This window comes from Triticum urartu, chromosome 2A (assembly GCF_056163025.1).
Source record: "Triticum urartu cultivar PI428250 chromosome 2A, HENAU_Tu73, whole genome shotgun sequence".
NCBI lineage: Eukaryota > Viridiplantae > Streptophyta > Magnoliopsida > Poales > Poaceae > Triticum > Triticum urartu.
Window position 1 is genome coordinate 132792835 of NC_141874.1, and position 26426 is coordinate 132819260.

The following is a 26426-nucleotide window of genomic DNA, read 5'->3' on the forward strand; positions in this document are numbered from 1 at the left end:
TCATCATAAGTATCATGCATAGCAGAAGTGGCATCATCAATAACATGCGACATATCGAAATTAATAGCAGAAGCAGGTTTAGGTTTCGCAAGATTACTCAAAATAGAAGGTCAATCAAGCGCAGAGCTAGATGGCAGCTCCTTACCTACCCTCGTAGTTGAGGGATAAATCTTGGTTCTTGGATCTTTCAAGTTGTTCATAGTGATAAACAGATATAAATCCCAACTGACTCAAAGAATAGAGCTAAGCTCCCCGGCAACGGCGCCAGAAAATAGTCTTGATAACCCACAAGTATAGGGGATCGCAACAGTTTTCAAGGGTAGAGTATTCAACCCAAATTTATTGATTCGATACAAGGGGAGCCAAAGAATATTCTCAAGTATTAGCAGCTGAGTTGTCAATTCAACCACACCTGGAAACTTAATATCTGCAGCAAGGTATTTAGTAGCAAAGTAATATGATAATAATGGTAACGGTAGCAAAAGTAATTTTTTGGGGTTTTGTAGTGATTGTAACAATAGCAACGGAAAAGTAAATAAGCGAAGAACAATATATGAAAAGCTCGTAGGCATTGGATCGTTGATGGAGAATTATGCTGGATGCGATCGATCATGTAACAGTCATAACATAGGGTGACACAGAACTAGCTCCAATTCATCAATGTAATGTAGGCATGTATTCTGAATGTAGTCATACATGTTTATGGAAAAGAACTTGCATGACATCTTTTGTCCTACCCTCCCGTGGCAGTGGGGTCCTATTGGAAACTAAGGGATATTAAGGCCTCCTTTTGATAGAGTACCGGACCAAAGCATTAACACATAGTGAATACATGAACTCCTCAAATTACGGTCATTACCGGTAAGTATCCCGATTATTGTCACTTCGGGATTAACGGATCATAACACATAGTAGGTGACTATAGACTTGCAAGATAGGATCACGAACTCACATATATTCATGAAAACATAATAGGTTCAAATCTGAAATCATGGCACTCAGGCCCTAGTGACAAGCATTAAGCATAGCAAAGTCATAGCAACATCAATCTTAGAATATAGTGGATACTAGGGATCAAACCCTAACAAAACTAACTCGATTACATGATAAATCTCATCCAACCCACCACCGTCCAGCAAGCCTATGATGGAATTACTCACGCACGGCGGTGAGCATCACGAAATTGGTGATGGAGGAAGGTTGATGATGGCGATGGTGACGGATTCCCCTCTCCGGAGCCCCGAACGAACTCCAGATCAGCCCTCCCGAGAGAGTTTAGGGCTTGGTGGCGGCTCCGTATCATAAAATGCGATGAATCCTTCTCTCTATTTTTTTTCTCCTCGAACATGAATATATGGAGTTGGAGTTGAGGTCAGTGGAGCGTCAGGGGTCCCATGAGGCAGGGGGCGCGCCCAGGGGGTAGGGCGCGCCCCCACCCTCGTGGACAGGGTGTGGGCCCCCTGACGTGGATCTTTCTTTCAGTATTTTTTATATATTCCAAAAATAATCTCCGTTGATTTTTAGGTCATTCCGAGAACTTTTATTTCTGCACAAAAATAACACCATGGCAATTCTGCTGAAAATAGTGTCAGTCCGGGTTAATTCCATTCAAATCATGCAAGTTAGAGTTCAAAACAAGGGCAAAAGTGTTTGGAAAAGTAGATACGACGAAGATGTATTAACGCTTAACGTTCGCTTTACTTAGAACAAGTATGAAACTAGAAGTACTTTGTAGGTGATGTTGGATAGGTTTGCAAGATAATAAAGAGCGCGTAAATAAAAATAGGGGCTGTTTAGATAAAGAAACAACTAAGTTAGTTTTAGTAGAGAGCTTGTTGTCACACAAGAAAGTTATTTGTCCCTAGGCAATCGATAACTAGACCGGTAATCATTATTGCAATTTTATTTGAGGGAGAGGCATAAGCTAACACACTTTCTCTTCTTGGATCATATGCATTTATGATTGGAACTCTAGCAAGCATCCGTAACTACTAAAGATCAGTAAGGTAAAACCCAACCATAGCATTATAAGGCATCAAGTCCTCTTTATTCCCATACGCAAACAACCTACTTACTCGAGTTTGTGTTTCTATCACTCATGCCACCCACCATAAGCAAATCATGAACATATTGCAAACCCTACAGCAGGGATCCCTCATGCTTGCGGGACACGGAGAGCACCATAGGACATCACCAATAATAAAACATGCAGCTCAAACCAATCACGATCATCAATTAACCTATAGGACAAAACGGATCTACTCAAACATCATAGGATAGCCATACATCATTGGGAAATAATATATAGCGTTGAGCACCATGTTTAAGTAGAGATTACAACGGGTAAAAGAGGGGTTACACCGCTGCATAGAGGGGGGAAGAGTTGGTGATGAGGGCGGTGAAGTTGTTGGTGTAGATTGCGGTGATGATGATGGCCCAAGCGGCGTTCCAGCGCCACCTGAAGAGAGGGGGAGAGAGCCCCCCTTCTTCTTCTTCTTCTTATTCCTTGACCTTCTTCCTAGATGGGAGAAGGGTTTCCCCTCTGGTCCATGGCCTCCATGGCGGAGGAGGAGCGAGAGCCCCTTCGAGATTGGATATGTCCCTCTGTCTCTCTCTGTTTCTGCATTCCCAGATATGGCCTTTCACCGTTTCTTATATTCCCGGAGATCCGTAACTCCAATTGGATTGAAATTTGAACACGATTTTTATCCGGATATTAGCTTTCTTGCGGAAAAAGAAGGGCAACAAACGCCTTACGGGGTGTCCACGAGGGTCAGGGGCACGCCCCCCTGCCTCATGGGCCCCTCGAGCATCGTCTCGCGTTGATTTCACTTCCCAAAATTCACATATATTCCAAAAAAATCTCCGTCAGTTTTTATCCCGTTTGGACTCCGTTTGATATGGATTTTCTGCAAAACAAAAAACATGCAACAAACAGGAACTGGCACTGGGCACTGGATCAATATGTTAGTCCCAAAAATAGTATAAAAAGTTGCCAAAAGTATATGAAAGTTGTATAATATTGGCATGGAACAATCAAAAATTATAGATACGATGGAGACGTATCAAAACACTAGCTCCCAAATCACATAAAGCATAGCATTCACGATCTTTAATCTTAATTTTAATAGTATGTTCCCACACATCATAAAGTTTTCTAGGGATAGAAACTTCTAATTCATGTTTTTCTTCATAAGATTGCATTAAAGCATCAACGATATGTTTATTGAAAGCTTTGTTTTGATCATAAGCACGAGGAGAATTTAGCACGGATTGCAACAAGGAAATACAATCTGTCAAAGAGCAATTATCATAATTAAATTCCTTGAAATCCAAAATAGTGGGTTCATTGCTATGTAAAGTTTTGACCTCTTCAATCCCACTTTTACCAATTTTTGCATCAAGATCTAAAATTCCGAATCATTGGGATGCCTTTTAACTAAAGTTGACTCATCTCCAGTCCCATTTTTATCAAGATTCATATTGGTAAACAAATACTTAATAGGAGACAGACCAATCACTTTTAGATCTTAATCATTTTTATCATGAAAACTAGAAGAACACGCTTTCACAAAGCAATCTTTTTTAGCACGCATCCTGGCGGTTCTTTCTTTGCACTCATCAATGGAAATTCTCATAGCTTTGAGAGACTCATTGATATCATGCTTAGGTGGAATAGATCTAAGTTTCAAAGAATCAACATCAAGAGAAAATCTATTCACGTTCCTAGCCCACTCATCAATCTTAAGCATTTTTTCTTCAAGCAAAGCATTGAAATTCTTTTGTGAATTCATAAATTCTTTAACACTAGTCGCAAAATCAGAGAGCATCTTATTAAAATTTCCATAAGAATTGTTGTAGCAATTACCATAATTATTAAAGGAATTACTAGGAAACGACCTAGAATTAAAATTTCCTCTATACGCGTTGTTAACAAAATTGTTCCTACCAACAAAATTCACATCCATAGATTCATTATTAATCTCAATAAAAGTAGACAAAGGCATATCATTAGGATCAGAAGAAACACTTTTATTAGCAAACAATTTCATAAGTTCATCCATCTTTCCACTCAAAACATTAATCTCTTCAATCGCATGAACTTTTTTACTAGTGGATCTTTCGGTGTGGCATTGAGAATAATTAACCATAATATTATCTAGGAGTTTAGTAGCTTCTCCTAAAGTGATTTCCATAAAAGTGCCTCCCATGGCCGAATCTAAAAGATTTCTAGAAGCAAAATTCAATCCAGCTTAATTTTTTTGTATAATCATCCATAAATTCAAACCATATGTAGGGAAATTACATATCATTAATTTCATACTCTCCCAAGCTTGTGCAACATGCTCATTATCAAGTTGCTTAAAATTCATAATATCGTTCCTAAGAGAGATGATCTTAGCAGGAGGGAAATACTTAGAGATAAAAGCATATTTGCACTTATTCCAAGAATCAATACTATTTTTAGGCAAAGAAGAGAACCAAGTTTTAGCACGATCTCTAAGCGAAAACGGAAATACCTTCAATTTAACAATATCATTATCCACATCTTTATTCTTTTGCATACCACATAAATTAACAAAGTTGTTTAGATGGGTAGTGGCATCTTCACTAGGAAGGCCGGCTAATTGATCTTTCATGACAAGATCCAGCAAAGCAGTATTAATTTCACAAGATTCGACATCGGTAAGAGGAGCAATCGGAGTGCTAATAAAATCATTGTTGTTGGTATTGGAAAAGTCACACAATTTAGTATTGTCTTGAGCCATCGTGACAATCAATCAATCCAACAAGCAAGCACAGAAGAGGCAAGCGAAAGGAGACGAACGGAAAAGGGCGAACGGAAAAGAGGCGGATAAAACGGCAAGGGTGAAGTGGGGAGAGGAAAACGAGAGGCGAATAGCAAATAATGTAATGCGAGGGATAAGAGTTTGTGATGGGTAGTTGGTATGTCTTGACTTGTGCGTAGATCTCCCCGGCAACGGTGCCAGAAATCCTTCTTGCCACCTCTTGAGCATGCGTTGGTTTTCCCTTGAAGAGAAAAGGGTGATGCAGAAAAGTAGCGTAAGTATTTCCCTTGGTTTTTAAGGACCAAGGTATCAATCCAGTAGGAGACTACACGCAAGTCCCCTAGTACCTGCACAAACAAATAAGAACCTCGCAACCAACGCGATAAAGGGGTTGTCATTCCCTTCACGGTCATTTACGAAAGTGATATCTGATAGATATAATAAGATGAATATTTTTGGTATTTTTGTGGTATAGATTGGAAAATAAAGATTGTAAAATAGATAGTAAACTAGAATTGTAGATTGGAAACTTATATGGTGTAAAGTAGACCCGGGGGCCATAGGTTTCACTAGTGGCTCTCTCAAGATAGCATGTATTATGGTGGGTGAACAAATTACTGCCGAGCAATTGATAAAAAAGCGCATAGTTATGATGATATCTAAGGCAATGATCATGAATATAGGCATCACGTCCGTGACAAGTAGACCTAAACGATTCTCCATCTACTACTATTACTCCACACATCGACCACTATCCAGCATGCATCTAGAGTATTAAGTTCATAAGAACGGAGTAACGCATTAGGCAAGATGACATGATATAGAGGGATAAACTCAAGCAATATGATACAAACCCCATCTTTTTATCCTCGATGGCAACAATACAATACGTGTCGTTTCCCTTTCTGTCACTGGGATCGAGCACCGCAAGATTGAATCCAAAGCTAAGCAGTTCTCCCATTGCAAGAAAGATCAATCTAATAGACCAAACTAAACCGATAATTCGAAGAGACTTGCAAAGATATCAAATCATGCATATAAGAATTCAGAGAAGAATCAAATAATATCATAGATAATCAAGTTCATAAACCCACAATTTATCGGATCTCGGCAAACACACCGCAAAAAGAGTTACATCGAATAGATCTCCAAGAAGATCGAGGAGAACTTTGTATTGAGATCCAAAGAGAGAGAAGAAACCATCTGGCTAATAACTATGGACCCGAAGGTCTGTGGTAAACTACTCACACATCATCGGAGAGGCTATGGTGTTGATGTAGAAGCCCCGTGATCGAATCCCCCTCCGGAAGATCGCCGGAAAAGGCCACAAGATGGGATCTCATGGGTATAGAAGGTTGCGGCTGTGGAAAAGGTGTTTCGTGGCTCTCCCCGAAGGTTTCAGGGTATAAGAGTATATATAGACGAAAGAAGTAGGTCGGTGGAGCTGCGAGGGGCCTACGAGGGTGGGGGCGCGCCTAGGCCCCCTGGGCGCGCCCTCCTACCTCGTGGCCGCCTCGCTGCTTCCTTGACGTCCACTTCAAGTCTCTTAGATCACGTTTGTTTCAAAAACGATCCTCGCGAAGGTTTCATTCTGTGACACGCGCCCAACTCAAGCACCAGTGACACGCGCAAAGCTATATCTCGCTTACTGCAAGAGTCTTCCCTTCGCTCACGCTGAAGTCTCTACAGTTGCGGGCCGGCCCATTTCACGCTAAAAGAAATAACGTAAAGAAAAAGGGTCACGGTCTACTAGCTACAGTGTTGCATTGCTAGCCAACGGACCACCATCCGGTTTGTGATTAATTAGTAGGTCATGACCTTGTTAAAGAAATAGAGTCGGGTTTCCATTGGTTTTCTGATTTTTTTTCTTATTTTTTCACCGGGTTTTATTCATTTTTTCTATGTTATTAATAGTTTTTCTATTTTCTTTCATTTTCTAAGTTTTTTTTTGTTTTTCACTAGATTTTTTATTTTATTTCTTTTTTATTTATTTTTCTTCAGTTTTGTTTTTTCTTCTTGCTTTTCATTGGTTTTCTTGTGTTTTCTACCGGTTTTCATTGTTTTTCTATGCACATTTTTGCTTTATATTTAATGCATTTTTCTAATACACGTGTAATGTTTTTCATATACAAGATTAAGATTTATTGAATACAGGGTCAAATTATATAAATATACATTTAACATTCTAAAATACCAGATATGCATTTTTTAATACATGGTCAATGTTTTTCTATACCATCAGCAATTTTTTTCTATACACATTTAACATTTTTCAAATGCTTGAGTAACGGTCTTAAAAAACTAGATCTATATTTTTGAAAATACATGGTGAACATTTCTTCTATGCACATTTTAAAAAATCAAATGCTTGACTAACATTTTTCAAATACCAGATCTACATTTTCCAATAGCTGGTCAATACTTTTTCTGTACAAATTTGAAAATTTTGAAATGCTTGATTAATTTTTTTGAAATACAAGTTAATTTTTTTAATACATGGTCAATTTTTATATACAAATTTAACATTTCTTCATATGCTTGGATTTAACTCTTTTTTTGAATACATGATAAACTTTTTTCACACAATTTGTGTTTTTTTCTATACATGAGAAACATTTTGCTATACAAATTTAACATTTTTGAAATGCCACTCGCAAAAAAAAGGTTTTTTAAATGCATGGTTAATATTTTTTTCAATATATACAATATATATAGGATATTTGAAAGTATAAACGAAACACTTTGGAAAATAATAGCCGGGGCTCCAAGGAATTGGCATGTTTGGTCTCGGCAGACCACACCCATAGCTCCATAATGTCCCCCGCATCATTGACATCGATATTTACTGAACCTGCTGGAGGGGCGATCCACTGTGTTGGGCGCACAACAAATGAGCTAGTAGATTTCGGGTATCAATGTTTGGATGGCATTCAATTCTCCCAAGTATGACTGCAAAAATCCCTGCATGTTGAACGGACTTTGGTAAGTCTGTTCGTGAGCCGCCTACCAAACGGTTAGCTTGGTAAGCTACCTACAAAAACTTGTAATCAAATATTCATGAGCTGCCTTCCGACGTGCTCCCACTGAGCCCACAAAGTAACCACGAAATAATGATCGTCTTGGGGCAGTGACTCGTGCATGGAAATAACCATCTCTTTGTGTTGTCATCCACATTCATGCTCAAAGATGTAGTAATCGGATCCGATGATAGTGCCCATGTGCTCCTTGACACGGCACAGTTTAGGAGTGCAAGTCTCCAAGTGTCTTCCACGCCACAAAGGCAGTATGAGCTCGTGTTGGACATATTGTGATGGTTCAGAAGGGCTGTCGTCGGAATAGAATGTTGGGCCAATCTTCATGAAAAGTAAATTTGTGTTCTACTTCCGCGAGAAGCACAACTTATGCTACCCCGAAAAAAGGAAATATCACAGCCTGAGCTTCCAAAAAAAGTGAAACTGCAACTGTGCTTCCATTTTTTCCTTTTATTGGTATTTCATTTTTTGGTTGACGGTTTATTTTGCTTTTCAGTTTTTTGTATTAGTTTTTTGGTTTTTTCGTGCAAGAAAGTTCATTCAAAATCTATTAACATTGATCTAGTTTTGAAGATCTTGACGCGAGAAATCTAACTGTCAAAAGTAAGAATGATTTGATATGCAGACACACGGTTTAAGAGATAAAATGTTTTGTACAAACAAATCTAGGTTGCAATAAATGGCGCGTATGCGGTGCATCATTTTGCCAGCGTGTGAGAAGATGAGGAGTGGTCTTTGCAATGGATAACTCTCAACTAGTAATTTTGTATAAATGCAATGGGGGGCCCCTTAGTCTGTGTGTAGACACCATTCAAAAAAGAAAGTCCATGCAGATTGGCCCAGGGGCTCCTAAACGGCGCCTTAAGCGCCACTTGAGCAGCCGGCCCTCACGCGCCTGGTCTATTGCGCCGGCCCATCAAGCACGTGTGACCGTTCGACCGATCGCTGGATAGGTCAGGAATTTGAAAAATACTCGCGAATCTTAACAAAGTTTTACAATTTTTTAAAAAAGTTCATCAAATTTTAAAAACAAACCTTTTAAAAAATCACCAATTTTGAAAAAAATTCATCAAATTTGAAAAAATATCATCGGTTTGGAGAATAAGTTCATCAAAATTGAAAAAACGTTCATCGAACTTAAAAAAAGTTCATCAAATTCAAAAAAATCATTGATTTTGCAAAAATGTATATGGATTTTGGAAAAACTTCATCGATTTTGAAGAATACTTCACGAGTTTAAAAAATAAAGAAAAAAGGACAAAGAAAAGAAAAAAAAGGAAAGGAAAGATGAAAGAGAAAAGGAGGAAACAATATGTATTTAACCATAGCAAGTGAGGTTCGCAAAAAAAAAACGATAGCAAGTGAGGTGTCTGGGTTGGTTATCGTGGCTACACTCAACACGGCAGTCGCATGTTCTATTTCACACTACGCGTGTATTTTTTGCAGTTTAAAAACAGAAGAAAAAAAAGTGCAAGCAGCCTGCCCTGAGGTAACTGAATAAACGGGGGCCGAGGGCGCCGTATAGGTTTTGCCGATTGGACCGGACAAGCCTATACTGTATAGCCGTGGGCTTTTAGACGAGCGAGTTGGACAATGCATTCCTCGTGGGCTGTCGTGGTTCTTCCATAAAAATAAAAATAAAAATAAAAGCCAGGACGACCCGGCGCGCGCCGCCTCCCTCGCCGACCAGACCCCGCCGGCACCGGCCGGCGCCTCGTACGCACGCACGCACACGCATCGTCCGCTCTCTCGTTTTTTTTTTTTTGAGGGGTTCGTCCGCTCTCTCGTAGGCACGCACACACGCATCGTTCGATCTCCAGCTCTCCACTCCACACCTGGTCGGCCGCGCCTGGCACACCCACCGCCCACGAACCCGCCCGCGGGCGCGTGCCGGGCAGCTCGCCGCCCACGCGCGCTGTCGCCGGCCGGGACGGCCGCGTGGCCTCAATTAAAAGGAAAACCCGACCACGCGGGCCGGCTCCGTTTACTTACGATCCCAAGAATCTGCCGTCCGCGTCTACCCTTACGATCGATCACGCAACGCTTCGACGTGCCGCGCACACGGCACGCCCACTCCACCACCGCCTCCGGACGGCCGCTACCTGCCGCCGCAAGCCTGGAGCACGCGCGCGCTCAAAGCAGCCGACGCGCTGCTAACGCTAATGCCACCGTGTTGCACGAGCGGAAATCGCTGGCACGGATAGGAGGAGGATCACACCTCCAGGTCAACGCGGCCGTGCACGCACTGCCAATGTGAACGACGACGACGTACGCCGGCTTCTCCCTTGCAAGTTACCGCTGGCGTGTTCGATTCAGCAGGGGCCAGTTGTAACAAGCAATAGACAAGGTAACCCGCAAAAAAAAAAGCAATAGACAAGGCGAAGCATCACTGTCCCAGCCTCGTTTCCCTTGGCTTCTTCCTTCAGCAAGCGCCCTACACGTTCCACGAGAATTGCTAAGCGTCTGCCTCGCCAAGTAGCGACCCGGACAGGTACGCGTGTGGACGTTGACCACCAGCGCCGTCACATCTTCTTTTTGTATAGTACAACAACTTGCACCAGGCAGTGTGTAATTCTTCAATCATCAAAGTAGAATCTATCTACACACAAACTCGCCTAGCTAGAAACACCACACCACACGTACGGCTGCCGTATTCTCATCAAACACGACGCCATGGTATCGTACCAGTTTATTCACCATCCACGTTCCACGAGATAACGAGGCGCTCCCCGCAAAAAAAAAAAAAAAAAAAAAAAAAAGAGATAACGAGGCGCTCACGTGATGTGCTTAAACAAGCAAGCCGTGCGGTGCCGCGGTGCGGTACGAAACGGCCGCGGCAAGTTAATCAGTCGCAGCCGCGGGACAGCACAGGCAGGGCGGACGGACCCCTTTGGCGCCACCCAGACCACAAGCAACGGCGGGACCCCGGCCCGGCCCGCCCACTTGGCCACAGCTGGCAGGCGGACCCGGTCCCGGTCCCGCGCCCCCGCCCAATGCCGCGGCACCACGTGGCGCGCGCGGGCCCGGCCTCATAATTCAGTCGCACGTACGCCGGCCCCACACGCCAGCAACTCGCGCCCGCGCACGACGACGACGGGCCGGATAAATACGGACTCCGGACGCGCTCACGGACACGAACGGGGCTTTTCTTCCTCTCTGGTCATCGTCGGAGCAGCAGCAATCACCGGCGTTGAGAAGGCGGCGGGGCTACGAATCAGTGAGCTGGAGGTCTTGACCATGGAGGCGGAGGTGCAAGCGCGCGAGGAGGTGGAGGAGGAGGAGGAGGAGGTGGCGTGCGAGTGCTGCGGGTTCACGGAGGAGTGCACGGCGCCGTACATCGCCGGCGTGCGCGCGCGGTACGGCGGGCGGTGGATCTGCGGGCTGTGCGGGGACGCGGTGGCCGAGGAGATGTGCAGGGCCTCGCCGCCGGTGTCGCCCGCGGAGGCGCTGGACCGCCACGCCTGCGTGTGCGGCGAGGGGCGCCGCGCGTCCGCTCCCCCGTCGCCCGGCGACGAGCTCATCGCGGCCCTGCGGCTGCTGCTCCGCCGCAGGCTGGGCTCGCCGTCGCCGCCGAGGCTGGTCCGCTCCACGCCGAGCAGCCCGAGGCGCGACGCCGTGGCCCCCGCCGCAGCCGCGGGCGCCGGGCCCGGCGCCGGCGGCCCGCTCGCGCGCACCGAGAGCTGCTTCGCCGCGCTCGTGGAGTAGCGAGCGTCCAAGAGGCCCAAACCGAGGCCTCCCCGGAAAATCAAAAAAAGAACCTGATGGTAGTCTCTTCTTTTAGTTTCCTTTTTTGCAATTTTCCTTCGTCCTCTGTAAATATGCATGCCATGTAATGATCCCGTTTCTAGCTTAGGATGATGCAGCCGTGAGAGGAATAAAACCAATGTGTACAGAGTGAATACAGTAACAAAAAATATGACCAAATGGAAGTGGAAGTAATTCCATGTGTTTATCATCATCCTAGTGGTTTCTATTTCTCTACGTTGCTCCTTGCTTCTGCTCAAGTTCATGCATTCGCCTCTTCTTCAAACAGCTTCTCTATAGCAGAAGCATATGCATATTGCATAGGAATGCACTTTTTCGTAGCAAAGAGGGAAAAAAGGAAAACACTTTTGGTAGAGCATCTGATCTCGATGAGAAGTTGGAAACCGAACCAGATCAATCATCTATGCAAAGCCGCTTCCCATCCGGTGATGATCAGATCGATTCGGATTCGATATGGATGAGGATACATCACTTTCATGGATAAACTGAAGTGCAATACCACTTCTTGTTCATGACAGAAATAAAAGAAAACTAGCGCAGGAAGCAGCCAGCCCGTTTTTCAACCGCGGTACTGTAGTTTTTTGTTACCATCTTTATCATTACGGCGCATTGTTCACGTGGCGCGCCTGCTCCATGATACGATGCCTCGGCCCTGCATTTCAAAGCCTCGCAATCAGGCAGACAGAGTACGTACCAGAGAGCTCTGCATCCGTCCAGTGCCATCTCGATCGTTCGCTCCCCTCAACAGCGAACCTATTAATTTAGCGGCTAATCGGGCCAGAAGCAACCACGTCTGCCACTGTTAGAGCCTGCCGTAGCACGCCATTGCTGGCCGACGCGCCATTGATCGCGAGACCAGCCATATAATTAAGGGAAGTGCGGACAGACAGATATCGTCTTCACCCAGTGGCTGCCGGTACACGCAACCAGGACCCTTCCTCGTCCCGTGGACGTATGCAATGCAGGTGCAGGTGCGGCAGCAGCAGCTCTAGTAGTAGTAAAGTAAAACAGTGGATGTGCATGCGTGTGTAGTAGTCACCGCGTGCCTTGGTGGATCCACGTCGGCACGGCCCCTACCGATGTGGACGCCGAATACGCATCGGCCGAGTGGAGTGTAATCCGCCGTGGCGAGTGCTCCTGCTGGTGCTTTTTGCCACCCTTTTTCTGTTTCGATCGATGCTTTTGGTTTTGGTTCTGGTTCTGAAACGGCATGAGGTTTGTTTATGTATGTGATTCGAGGAGGAGAGCATCATGACCCACAGAGAGTAGATTAGTCTCCCCCACCGTGAAAATAGTCGGTCATCTTCCCGTGGCCTTATCCCTCGCCGACGCCGGACTTGGCTTTGCGAAGCTAGAAGCGGCGGCGCCCCCTGGCTCCGTGGTCACAGACAAACCACAGGCCCAATGAACTCCCGATTGCAGCTGCTATTGCTTTCGCAGTTAGGCGCAGTTCCGATGCAGCGGCAGTAGCAACAACTTTGACACTCTGGGCATGGTTAGCAAGAGACAGACAAGACAAGCACGGCCCCGTCCCGCGAGCTGGTCCAGTTAACTAATCCAACTCAGCTCGCTTATCACACTCATCAGTGCCGTGACGGCCTACGTGAGCCGCACCAATAATTGAAGTTCACCACTGTAGACCAAACCATCAGTGGTTCCATGAGATAATTAACAGTTGAAACAACCACGCATGTACAGAAAAAGAAGAGCATCATTGATCCGAACTCGCGAAGCACTGTTGACCTGGAGCAAGACAAGACGGAGACAAAAAGGGCTTGTGAATTGCGAGATGCCCTTTCTTCCGCTAGATGCGCCAACAGAGCGGAAAGCGAGGCCAATAATCGAACGTAGGGCCGCGCACCTGTCTCGTTCATTCTCGCGCGCTTTACTCGAGGAATCAGAGCCTCCGTGTTCGTTTCTCGGGTCCTGGAAAAGAGGTACTAATAGTACCTCAGGTATCTTAACTTGCACACAATGTGATGATTTGGTCTCAATGTTGCAAAACTTGATCAAATATCTCAACTTGTATCTCATGTGATGATTTAGTCCTAGGCCAATTACAGCTCGCCAACTGGATGCCAAGTGGCTGGACCGGTCAACGCGCGCATTTTTTCACAAAACCCCCTGCCGTTTCTCTGAATCAACTCGCAGTATAGCACACTTGAATTAAATCTTTCTGAGAAATCGAGTTCATGTCCGGTCCAGCTCCAACTCCACTCGTTTTGCCCATTTTCGGCCCACCTTGGGCACTGTGTGCGTGTGAATGGACACATGCATTTGCCCACTAAACGCAGAAATCGCCAGCGGCGCGGCAGAGCTACTTGAACACATATGCTTGGATGATAGGTAGATAGGGATAGGCTACTTGACGGTCGAGTGCACGCACGCACGCACATGAAACAGTTGGGCAGTCAAAATACGGAAGCACTCAAAGGTGACAAATTGTGCGGACATGTGCTGGAATTTCGAGTGACACGGATGTTTGCCGCCGTCTGGTCTGAAGCTGCCATGATGAACTCCAGCCCGGCGGTCCGAGCGAGATAGATACTGGACGATGATTCCTTCCCGCGGCGTGGTAGACGACAAATCCGCCCACTTGTGGTGTGCAAACGTACACACCACAGGAATGTGGCGATAATGGAGGAGGGCTGAGTAGATTTCGGCAACATGGCCGATGGCGGTTACAACTTGGCGGCCACAGCACACCTCTGGAGCACCACGCACAGGCGCGGCCACAGCACCCAGGCTATGGACGTCGAACGGAGCAATGGGCCGGCAAGTGCTGGGCGACGCGGCCACGCGGGTGGAAAGATTATCACGCGCCCTCCGGCTCCGCGGTCCACGCGGGATTTGTCAGGTGCTCCGTGGCCGCGCCTTGACCATATGGGAAGAAACCCTATGCCGGCGACAGACCTCCAGATTGCAGTGGCCAGACTAGCCGAGAGCGGGACGCGAGAGGCCGACGGCGCGGAGCGTGGTATATCAGGCGAAGCAACGACGGGAGGGGGCGCGTCGTAATGGCAACTGATGCCCCGGTCCGTTCGAAAAATTGAATTAAAACCATGTCAGTTATTTCCGAACGGATCTTCAAGGGTTTCACAGAAAAAAGCGGGACGCCCCTTGCACCCCTAACCCTAAGCCCTTGCCTGACGTGTCCCATGACAGACGATGTTGCGATAACGCACAAGATCCCGTCGTCAGATCACGAATCGTGCACCGAGTTACATTGTTACTGCTTATGTACCGTAGCATGGATAAACTGAACCTACAAGATCAGATGCCAGGCGCCTCAAGATTTCAAACTATATAAGCAGACCGCATTGTTTCTGCTCCGCCTAGGACTAGTTATCCTGGTGATGCATTCACCAGGCATGGCGAGCTCAAGAAACCCAGGCGGCAGGCAGGACATACTTGAAACAGTGTGCGTGAAAGGATAGAGAATTTGAAATACCAACGCTGTGCAGTGGGACGATCTGCCGACAATAGAAACACAGGAAAAATAAATCTGTCGGAGGAATCGAGTTCACGTCCGGTCCGCCTGCGTTGATTCAGGGAAACGGCAGGGGGTTTTGTGAAAAAATGCGTGCGCTGATCGGTCCAGCCAATTGGCGAGCTGTGATTGGCCTGGAACTAAATCGTCACATGAGATGCAAGTTGGGGTATGGTTTGGTCAAGTTTTGCAACTTTGGAACTGAATCATCACATTATGTGCAAGTTAGGGTACCTGGGGTGCTATTACCTCCCTGGAAAACTAGCCTGTTTGGTTATAGGACTAGCATTGCCATATTTTGCCACACATTTTTGCCAAACTTGCCTAAGATTAGTTCATCAAAATGAGAGCCACAAGTTGGCAAGTCTAAGAAAATCTTGCCACACTTTTTATGTGTATGCCATGTGGGGCATAAATGTGGCTTGTCTAAGGTGTGACTTGAATCAAACACTCATCTAAGTTGATCAAATTTGCCTAACCTTAGATGTGTCAATCTTTGGCAAAGTTAGTGACAAACCAAACAGCCTTTATGTGTATGCCATGTGGGGCATAAGTGTGGCTTGTCTAAGATGTGACTTGAATCAAACACTCACCTAAGTTGATCAAACAGCACCCCCGGTCTGTGGGGCTCCCTCTTCGGAGCTTGAAACGAGCCATTTTGGCGTCTGGTAAATAAAAACGACGGGCGGGGGACAACCTGCGTACCTGATCGCTGGAACGTAGCAGAGGTCGCAGCATGAAAGGAGGGCCACAGGTGTGAGGCCTGTGCAGCCCGTGCGCCCACTGCCCGCTGCCCAGTCGAGGAGCATGGCTTGTCCATTCCATCGGATGGGATGAGATGATGATGGATCATGGTAACGTACGTGCGTGAGCCTGTAGCAGGAGCCAGCAGCACAGATGAATGAACTGACGCGGAAACGTGATAGGTTTCGGGGTGATGGTACCAGTACCACCCACCGTGCCGCGTGTGCTGTGGAGAGCAATGCAATCGAGGGGCTGCCTGCTGCTGGCCTTTCTCCCCACATCCATCCGCGATTAGGGAGTAGTTAGTAGATTGCAATCGCCGTCGTTTCGACTTTCGAGTGCAGCCCAAACAAGGAGGCGTAGCGGTGGCAACAGTCAGCTGGGAATCTGTCGCTTGATGGACAGAATAATGATGTGGATCGGTCGACGGCGACCGACGAAAGGAACGGCGAGAGTAACGGGTTGGGTGGATGCACGTTCAAGCGATAGATTCCCAATCCTACTGCTTCTGCTGCAGACGCAACATATACTCCGTATAACTGAACTGCATCCGACCCGCGGTATAGGGGGCTTGTCTGAATTCATTAGACCATCTACAACCGGGCTTTACAAATTCAACCCTTCAACGCGTCCGCGGGCATTGACCAAGCAACCCTCAAATTCCGAGCATGTTTGGTTGCTTTCGCTGTTGAACCTGGCTCAGAGGGAAAAAACGAGTCAGACTGAACAGGATCTGGATAAACAAAAACAGGGTCAAAAACATAGATGACCAGTTGATTGGTTGCCTGTATTTGGGGTCTTGTCATCGAGATGCAATTTTCACCCGGCGTTTGTCCGCATACATGCATATGATTAAGAGTTAACAACAAAGCTTAACACCCACCAGTTTTGGCATCTCATTTCGTCGAACACATTAAGCGCGCCGGAGATTCCTCTGCCCATCATGTCCGCCGCCAGCTCCGGCCGACCATGGGCGCGCTCGGCACCTGGACTCCTTCACGCACGGCACCGCGCACGGCTCGCGGCCGTGGACGCGCCCAGCTCCGGCGGCAGCCGCTCCAGGTCCCGGCCGAGAGCTCGCACGACTTGAGGCCTAGCCTTAGCTAGCTAGTTTACTCCACAGTCCACACCCACAACACCGCACCAACTATGGCGATTGCGAGCAGCAGCGGCGGCACCGCACTAACTAGCAGCTGGAGAGCATCGTGTTGTCCTCCGTGCAGGCGGGCGCTCCAGCGTGAGGTGGCGCTCGCCGCCGGCCTCGTCGGCGTCTTCTTCCACGACTGCTTTCCTCAGGGCTGCGACGCGTCCATGTACCTCAAGGGCAGCGGCACCAAGCCCGCCATTGGCCCCAACATCACGCTCCAGCCGCGGGCGCTGCTCCTCGCCGCGCGCGACCCGCGACACCATCGTGCTCTCCGGCGGGCCCAACCACACTGTCCGGGCCGCCCGCTTCCTCGAGGTCGCGCCTGGCGGCTCGCTCGCCGACGAGGCCGTCGGAACGGAGGCTGCCTCCCGGAGTTCGTCATCCGGGCCTACGGACTTCGGCTGCGCGAGGGCCGTGGACTCCCTGCTCCCGATGGGCGGTGCGCCGGCGTGCATGGCGCCGGAGGTCGCGCGCGGTTAGGAGCAGGGGCCGGCGTCCAACGTGTGGGCTCTTGGCTGCACCAGTTGTTGCCGTCGCCGCGGGCGTCGACGGACGGGTCAACGCGCACTGGAGTGGAGGGAGAGAGAGGGGATTGAAGATTAGGGAGAAAGAGGGGGGATTAACTCGAGACACACGTCTCTGGAGAGCCACCCACGCGCGCCTCGAAGCATTGCTCGAGCTTGGCTCTCGGAAACTGCCCATTCATCCGTTCCCAACGGCCAGGCGCAGGGATGCTTTAAGAACCATGCTATGCGGGTTGAACAGTGTATACGGGTAACCAAACAACCGATGTCCGAAAAGATGCTGCACCGCACGGGTCTGGTTGGCCTCGATGCAGGCAACCAAAGTCGCTCTCTGTCGTCCACATCCGTGTATCTCATATCCGGTCCCTCATATCTATACTAGCATGCAACGTAAAAAAAAAAGTAGATCATCACACAAACATAGAATCGGACAGGGCAATGCACATTCCGATCACTAGAAGATCACCGACGGATGTCCAAAAGATCGCCAAAGTTTACATAATTCATATAAACTCTGAAGACAGAGACGGCAGATATTCACCGCTTCCTCGCCTGCCCTTTGCCCTTCCAGTCGCCATCAGAGTCATCGGCGGAGGAGCCGTCAGAGTCATCGTCATTGTCGCAGTCGAAAAGGATGAGGAGCCCTTTTAGCCGGGAGGGGCCAGCGCCGACGTCCGAGCACGCCAATGGGGAAGCTGCGGCTGCGGCCAGGCTGCAGATCTGGAGCTGCCCCCCCAGTCTCCACCTTGGACCGCTCCAAGGCGATGCCGAGGGCAAGCTCATAGTCCGGATCCAGCTTGGAGTCGGAGCGGCTGCCGAAGCTCAACATTCCGCCGAATTCGATCGAAATCGTTGCGGAAAGAGGAGAGGACGAGCGAGAAAGGAGAGTGAGTGAGCTAGGGTTTCGGAGCGATGAGCTGGATTGAGTTTTTTGTGGGACATTTGTAGGGTCGGTGGTGGGCCGGTCTTGTCAGATGGACGTGCCCGGGCGTGTCCGGACCACCCCATATTCACCCCATACTTGGGCTGAATATGAAGGGTGCCAGTTAGCCCGAGCGTTTAAGACTCATTTGAGGTGTCCGTCTAAATCAAAAAATCGTGACATGTCAGTGACCGGGTGAGCGGCCCGGGCATTTGAGGCGCCTGGCTATAGATGCTCTTAGGCAAGTATCACAACATGGCAGAGGAGTATTTCAACTGCACCATGCAAGAAAACAAAATGAACAAGGCAATTCACTGCCTACTCCAACAGCTTCAGTTTATTCTGATTACTTTGTGCTGTACAATCTTAGGCCAAACACTGCAACGGGGTTCCACACAGGATAACATGTGCCAACCAAACAAATTTCGGTTCACTGAGCCAGGTTCTTAACTTCAAAAAGGATTCGAAAAAAAGGAAAACTGGCCACATTTCTAGTTCCAGTCCGACCTCAAAACTCACGAGTCACGATTCCATCCACTACGCGCAAGGATAGGTCCAGTCGACTCGCAGCTTACGGCCACCAAAGACGCAGCAATTGAGCACATCAATGGCTTCCTCCGCATGCGCACGGTGCCGGAAGACCACATAGCCGAAGCCGCTGCAGGCCCCGAAGCCGCCATCATCATCAAAGGCGACATGCCAGCTCCGCAGCGGTCCGAACCCGACGAACAGGCCGACGAGTTCCTCCTGGCAACATTGCCTCGGCAGGTTGTTCACGCGCACGAAGCATCGCAGGAACTTGAGCCGCCTTAAGCTGTTCGCATCGAGATCTTTAGGCCTCGGACATGCGCGGCGGGTTTCATGTTGCCAGAGGAGCAGCCGCGTCCTGCAGGGAGCGTATGAGGCGGGAGATAGGCAGTTGTAAGGGCACGTCGGCTCCGTGTGCCCTCACTCCTCGTCCCCGCACATCCAGCAGGATTTAGCGTCTGGATCCCTCCAGGAGGTTTTGATGGCACCACTACTTTTCATATTGGTTTCTTTTCCTGAAAGGAAGCAGAGACTTGTGTTAGTATGCAGTTAATATGGCTATGTGCATCGCAGTGATGCAGAAAAACATGTGCACATAATCAAATCCCTCTTTCCACCAAAATAATAATAGTCAAATCCCTCTTCAAAAATTTAGACCGGTCACAGGAAATGAGTATGGGGAGATCAGTCGTAAAATGAAGCGCGTGCTGCCCTAAATTTCTCACTACCTTTTTATTTTTATTAGACAACAATTGCTTCCTAAAAAGATTTAAGCAGCAGTTCTATCAATAACAATCTTCCTCTACTTGTTCGAATCAAAATTATTATCAATTTCAACTCTTGCAGTAAAATCTACCATTCAGATATAATTGTCAACGCAAGTTGGCGTAATATATGAAATCAGTTGAAGAAAATAAGAGCTTGAAACACCCAAAGATGATGAACACCAGTGACTTACGTTCCTCCCCTGCCTCATTGATCGGCACTGTCTTGTTACTCTTCCTCCGCCGAAGCAAGAGCGTATTACGGGAGGGGTAGAACCTCCAAAACTTGGGGAAGAGAAAACCACGAGCTCGCTGCTTTCCGGCCCCTGGAAACACCACTGAGTCAGGACCGCCTAAATATACTGTAGGAAACGGTTAAACATTGAATGAAACCAACCAAGTGGTTTGTTGCAAGCACACCTTGCAGCAGAGCTCGCCTCTTGAAAACCCTCTTTGTCGTCGAGATCTTGCATTTCTCCCTTGGTCTACCACCAGGGGCCATTGCATAAGCCCAGTCAACTCGCAGTTTACTCTTGCCTACGAGATAGCCATTGAGCACTTCGATTGCCCTCTCCCCATCCCCACGATCCTTGAAGATAACAACGCCATATCCCCTGCGCACTTCAGAACTGCCCATTGGAACATGGCACATCAGCAGCGGTCCAAATGGTTCCAAGAGCTTCCGAAGGTCCCATGTACAGAATCGCGATGGCATGTTATTCACGCGTATGAAACTCCGCAAAAGGTTTCGACAAGCCATGGCCATCGTGTGTTGTCCAGGAAGGCAGTTTGCTCTACAAGTGTGTTGGTCATATAACCCATATCGCCCATAGATATAATTGTAATGGCAAAACTGCTCATGGTGACCGTCCTGTCCACAGATGTAGCACGCGTCCGAATCTGGAGCCCTCCAACGTGTCGTAAGGTAAATGGAAGACATGCCAATTTTCATTATTGGTGCTGTAGTCAAAACAAACAGACACATACTAAAATTTGTCAAACAATCAGGGTTGCAAAATATTCATCAAGTCTACACATAAAAAAAAGCTTGCAATTGCTGATGTTCTTTTAAGCGACTAGAAATAGACTAGCAATAGCCGAGGGACCAAAAATAAACTAGTGATGGTTGAGGGACCAAAAATATACTGCTTGTTTCCTTCTAATTTCAGAAAGAATGGCGGAACCCGCCTCCAAAAAAACTCCATGGCGGCAGTTGGCAAATATAGCAGTACATCGGGCTCTAGGAATATATACACAACTAGTTTATTCCATCAGGCTCTAAGAAAATGTACAGCACATGTACATGAGTTAACCATAAATAGAAAACCAGCAAACAGAAAAGGATCGAAGTATGAAATCCATGTATATCTCTATCTTTAACAGCCCCAACCTCCCTTCCTAGGGATGGACAAGTTTTAGAACAATTCGGAAGTCGAAATTAGCTCCTTCCCAGTGGTTTGAGCTCAAAGCCACCCTAGGAATAGGAGATCACCTCCGCCTCTATTTCTCATCTGTTCTTGGATTTGCAAGAGGCAAGGTGTGCTATTTGTGTGGAATTCATGACATCTACAAAGAGTGTTTGTTGGTTGAGTTCATTGCCGAATGCTATCAGGTTGGTGAGTGTTGCTAGTATTTGCTCTTCTAACTCTACTATTTACCTTTTGTTCCATGAAGATTAGACCAAATTCAGAAATCTCCCAGATGAACCATAGTGTTAAAAGTCTTAAGATATAGAGATCAATACAGACTCAATGTTTAAAGTCCCATTTGTGTTATAGTTGCAGCAACTTTTTTCTCTAGTATATATGGAAGTCTTGTTTGTACCTTTTTGTTGATCTTGATTCTTTACCTCCTTTGGTCGACCATTGATTTTTTGCTCATCCAATTTGCCTAAAATAAGCACACCAGAAAACCAGTTGTTAGTTGCCCATTTCAATTCCATGCATTAGTATAGAATAAGAATCGTAATTGGCCCCACTTTTTTTCCCATACGATCCAATATGGTTCAGGTTCCACTATCAAAAGGGATACCGTTCAGCATCCGAAAAGGTGCAAAAAAAAAACAAGAAAAAAAAGGTAAACAGTATGTTCAGCTGCTGCAACAATGTTAACAGCAAGGTAAAAACAGCCCAACTAGAGCTATCAACAGCCACAAAAACCGTCAGAGGCCACTCCGCACCAATTATGGTCACAGGCCAGCAAAATATAATTGGCCCCACTATTTGCCCATAAGCTGAAGCTCAAGCTATGTAAGGAAGCCCTGTGCCGATCGATGCATCAAGGACTTCAACAAATATCATCATGTATCAGTATCAGATTAATCATCATGTGTTAGTATCCAATTAATCTTTAAATGCATTCTTATTCCATATCCTTTGCTGTTGATGGATTGTTAATTTTAGAACATTTTCCTTTGTGACCAACAGGCTGCCATCTTCCACTCCCTGGATCCACAACAAGGAAGAAGCGATTTTGCTGGTTACCAGTGCAGGGCCAAACAGTGCCCATGGAGCTATATGTATGTACTAAATCGAAGGAAAGTAAGCAATCATCAGTCCATTCACAAAACCACGAACCTTTCACTGCTGGCCGCTTTGGCAGTAATTCGTCGGGATCAAAGACACCCCACATAAATATCTCGCTACACCTGCTGCGAAAATCATATTCTCTTTTGGGCCCAATTTCCTCCCGCCTGATGAGCAGATCTGACTCCATTATTAAGGCGTGCTCCGAAAACTGAAATCAAAATCTCAAGATGTTATCATCATTTATAAAGAATTACTACTTAAGATTGCATGCAATACATTAGTTAAAGCACAAAATGAACTGTACAAACTCAGAGTTTCAGGTATGATCCTCAAGTATGGCACAATGCTTTTTGGGAACTGTAACTTGTATTTCAGCACACAATACATAAGTCCAGAGCAAATGACTGGATTTAGATTATTGCAGGGAGAAATATTTGAATTAGACAGATGACAGCAAGAGACCAGAACAGAACTCTAGCAATAATCCAATGGAAGCAGGGTTCATCACTCATTAAAGAAATCAATCCAGATGCGGGTGGATGTTCACTCCACGCCAGTCCATTGCAGCAGAGGTTGAAAGACGACTATGAGAGAATAAGTCCTTCTAAGTAATTTATTCCAGTGGAAGGCAGCCTAGACGCAGTGTCGCTTAGTTATAAAGATGGCATTAGAAGTAAAGAGAGACAAATGGACTAAATAGTACATGTGGACATGTTGGGGAAGATTGATTTTACTCTATTTTTAAGGTGGCTATGATCCACACAGGCTCATGTCAACACAAAAACACCCTGTGAGGGCTCGATCTATCCGGTTTAGATAACTAGGGGAAAAGTACAAGAAAAAATAATTGATGAATGAAATATATATTACACCAATAATTAAAGAACGGTTTCTACAATCTTCCTTTTTGTATACTGTAGATTGACATAGGATAATACAGTACAGCTAGTGCTTATTCTTAGCACACTGATTTGCTTATCAATATTACATTGTGTTGCATAACCCATGTGTTTTTTAATAGTACATAAACTAATTATACTAAGCATATACAGAAGATAGCACAATATCTTTGACTATTATTCATTTCGCGACCAGCTTTGTTTACCTTACCTAATATTGTGTTGTACTTTAACCTTTAATTTTTGAGATATACTTACATTTATACAAAATGTAAATTGAAAACATGTAACTCCACTTCTGACCTGCCGGCCCGACCACCAGGTCACTGACCTGGGATCTCTGCCGGGTCGCCGGTCCGGATCTTATGAATATGGGTGTTAGTTCGATGACCATAGACCGTAACGAACGCCTCGGCACAGGATGGTGAATTTACTAAGAAAAACAGCCGCTCTGTTTACACACGGCAGCAAAAATCTTGCTGTTGCAGTTCGTGCATCAAAAGTTCAAGCTTCCCTTCTTTAATTTGACTTGTACTCTTACAAGAGAAGATCAGATGCACGTAGTAAGCATTTAGAGGGCAATTATCTACATTTCTCTTTAATGGAATTATTTAAGAATAGAAGGGCAAGAATCAAGAACCCGTACTGTCGAAGAACCCCAACAGGAAAGCAATCCTAGAGAATCGAGATTGGGGAGGGCCGGGAGGCGGCTACCAACCTTGTCCCAGAGACCCAGACACCAGCGGGAGTGGCAGAGGAACGCGGCAGTGGAGAGGGCCGGAGTTCCACGCCGAAGGTGGCGAGCGGCGGCGGTGGAGGGTGGGAACCGGGAGACGCGTGGAGCGACAGCGTGTTTGGTAGTCTCAAAGCATCTCATGCAGATGTATAAATAACAACCTTTTACATCACTGCGAACCAACATGTAGTTAAGATGATTAGGTGGACAGTTGTATCCCCAACCCACCAGGGTTTAAATCCTGGTGTTCGCATTATTTCTGGATTTATTTCAGGATTTCCGGCGATGCGCTTTCAGTGGGAGGAGACATTCCCGTCGACGACGAGGCGCCTACGGTGACTTCGTAAATCTCAAGATGATATGCCGGCTCAGTCTCTCGAAGGTGCTCATAGGGATAGGGTGTGCGTGTGTGCGTTCATAGGGATGAGTGTATGCGCGTGTATATGAACGCTTATGTCTGTACTGATGCTAAAAAAAACCTTTTACATCACTTAAACCTAAAAACCTAACTTCAACACATGATTTAAATGTAAAAATAATTACTCCAAATTTACATCTAATATAAAATGCATAACCAAATGATGCAAATATACATCACTAGCCGCGCGGTGATGTAAACGACCAGCAGCCGCGTGAACGCCCAATTACCAATCCGAAACTTCCGCGTCACGGCCGCTCGCCCACCTGCCTCCCGCCGCCAGCAATTTCGCCCTGGAAACGCCGCCGCCACCGCTCGTCCGTCCACCTCCGACGCCCCCGCCCATCCCTGCCACTAGCCAAACCGCCGGAGCTCCCATCGACCCACTGATTTGGATCCGCCGCTGGCTTTTTTTTTTCGGCTGATTAGCCGGAGCGCCGACGGCCGTTATGGCTCTAGCAACTCGTGGCCGCCTTCTGGAGAGTAGCGTTGCTCACCTACGGAGCTAGCAGGGGCAGCCATGCGACCACCACGACCCCGCCGAGCGGCCATTGCTTCAGTTGGCGCGCTAGCGTTGCATCGCTGCAAGTTTACTCCTACACCAGGCGTAGTAGGCCCAGCCGGCGACCATGTTGTATTTGTGTTACATTTCATGTCATGGATTTGATGAATTATGTGATAATAACATGGTGTTGTGGACTAATGAAATTGTTGTATTGTTTTATATATTAATTTGTGATGATTTTGATTTGAAATTGTGCGGTTGTACCGCTTCTGTAGTGCGGCTGTAGCGCTGCTGCCGCGAGGCCATTGGCCTGTTTTTTTACATCACTTGTTGGATCGCCCGTGTGGTTGCTGTATTTCACGTCATCTGTTGAAGTTGGACATTTTCTGATAATATAAAATGCACATTTTGGTAAATATTTTACTCACACCACTTTTTGGTGATGCAAAATATATCATCTATTGGAGATGCTAAACAACTTTTAAAATTATGAACTTTTTCCGTAATTGCGAACATTTTTTATGAATTCATGAACATTTTTTGAAATCACGACAAAAATTGAATGCACAAACATTTCATGAATTCACGTTTTTCTAACTCACAAACACATTTTAAAATCAAGAACATTTGTTGAATTCGTGAACATTTTTTTATTTCCTGAACATTTTTCCAAATCATGATTTTTTGAATTCATGGATATTTGTTGAAATCGTGATCATTTGATGAATGCATGGATTTTTTAATTTGTGAACACTTTTTGTATTGGCAAACCTTTTTCGTTCCATCAACTTCTTTTTGTATTCGTGAAGATTTTTTAATTAGAAACAAATTTCAAATTCATAAAACAGTTTTTAAAACCCTATTTTTTTAATACATTAACAGTTTTTGAAATCCTAAAAAAATAGAATTTGAGATTTATGAACAATTTTTCAAGTAAAATAACAAAAAATAAGAAAAAAAATAGGCACCCAGCCCACACAAATACCAACACAGAATGCACGAGGAGGAAACCCACGGCGCTAAGGGTTGTTTGTTTCTGTGGCGACTATATCTCACATTAAGTGAGTTGGAAGAATCTCCGAAATCACTAGTTGAGGAGTATCGTTGTAAAGATCACCCCAACTCCCCAGATTGCGACAAGTGGCGCACATGCAACGCGCCACTTGTTGCAATCTGAGAGTTTTCCATTTTTTTATAGACCCGTTTATTCAAAACGTTTTATCTCTTAAACCATGCGTCCAAATCTCGAACCGCTTTCAACGTTGGATTCCTCGCATCGTGATCTTCAAAACTAGATCCCATGTTGATAGGCTTTGACGAACTTTTTTTCACGAAAAAACCAGACGAAAAAACCGAACCGGGAGCATGGGTTTTTCCCTTTCCGAAAGATGCACGCCCATGCCTCTCACAAATCACAACCATGCCTCTCGCTGAAGCAAAACGTTAAAAAAACCGTTTAAAAAGCCAATAACGCGTGCGGAAAAATAAAAAAAAAACAAATCCAGAGGGCGCGCCTAAAGCGTGACACGTGGCGAATGGCTGAGAGCGCGTTAAGTGATGCTGATCATTGTGAGGCCCCTGAAGAAGTGCTCGTTAACTAGTTGCTCTCAAAAATCTCTTGCCGAAGAATTTCT

General features: G+C 46.1%; 2 protein-coding genes across 2 annotated transcripts; one reads left to right on the forward strand and one right to left on the reverse strand.

Moving 5' to 3' along the window:
- The first annotated feature begins 10530 nt into the window (after positions 1-10530).
- Positions 10531-11780, forward strand: LOC125536323 (uncharacterized). Its single transcript, XM_048699517.2, has one exon. The coding sequence runs from the start codon at positions 10604-10606 to the stop codon at positions 11525-11527; it is 924 nt and encodes a 307-aa protein (XP_048555474.2). The 5' UTR covers positions 10531-10603; the 3' UTR covers positions 11528-11780.
- A 7037-nt stretch (positions 11781-18817) lies between these two features.
- Positions 18818-24633, reverse strand: LOC147984270 (uncharacterized). Its single transcript, XM_087541035.1, has 7 exons — positions 24518-24633; positions 23852-24041; positions 22283-22442; positions 21531-21596; positions 20127-20666; positions 19901-20032; positions 18818-19457 (listed from the first exon to the last, which is right to left on the reverse strand). Exons 1-7 carry the CDS (start codon positions 24631-24633, stop codon positions 19363-19365), a joined length of 1299 nt encoding a protein of 432 aa, XP_087397161.1. The 3' UTR covers positions 18818-19362.
- Between the last annotated feature and the right edge of the window lie 1793 nt (positions 24634-26426).

Coding starts and splice junctions, on each gene's coding strand:
- LOC125536323 (XM_048699517.2), top strand. CDS start 10,604: ATGTGCTTAAACAAGCAAGCCGTGCGGTGCCGCGGTGCGGTACGAAAC.
- LOC147984270 (XM_087541035.1), bottom strand. CDS start 24,633: ATGGGCGGGGGCGTCGGAGGTGGACGGACGAGCGGTGGCGGCGGCGTT. Junction 22,443..23,851: donor GTCTGGGTCTCTGGGACAAG/GTTGGTAGCCGC, acceptor TTTTGATTTCAG/TTTTCGGAGCACGCCTTAAT. Junction 20,667..21,530: donor GAATCAAGATCAACAAAAAG/GTACAAACAAGA, acceptor TTTTGACTACAG/CACCAATAATGAAAATTGGC.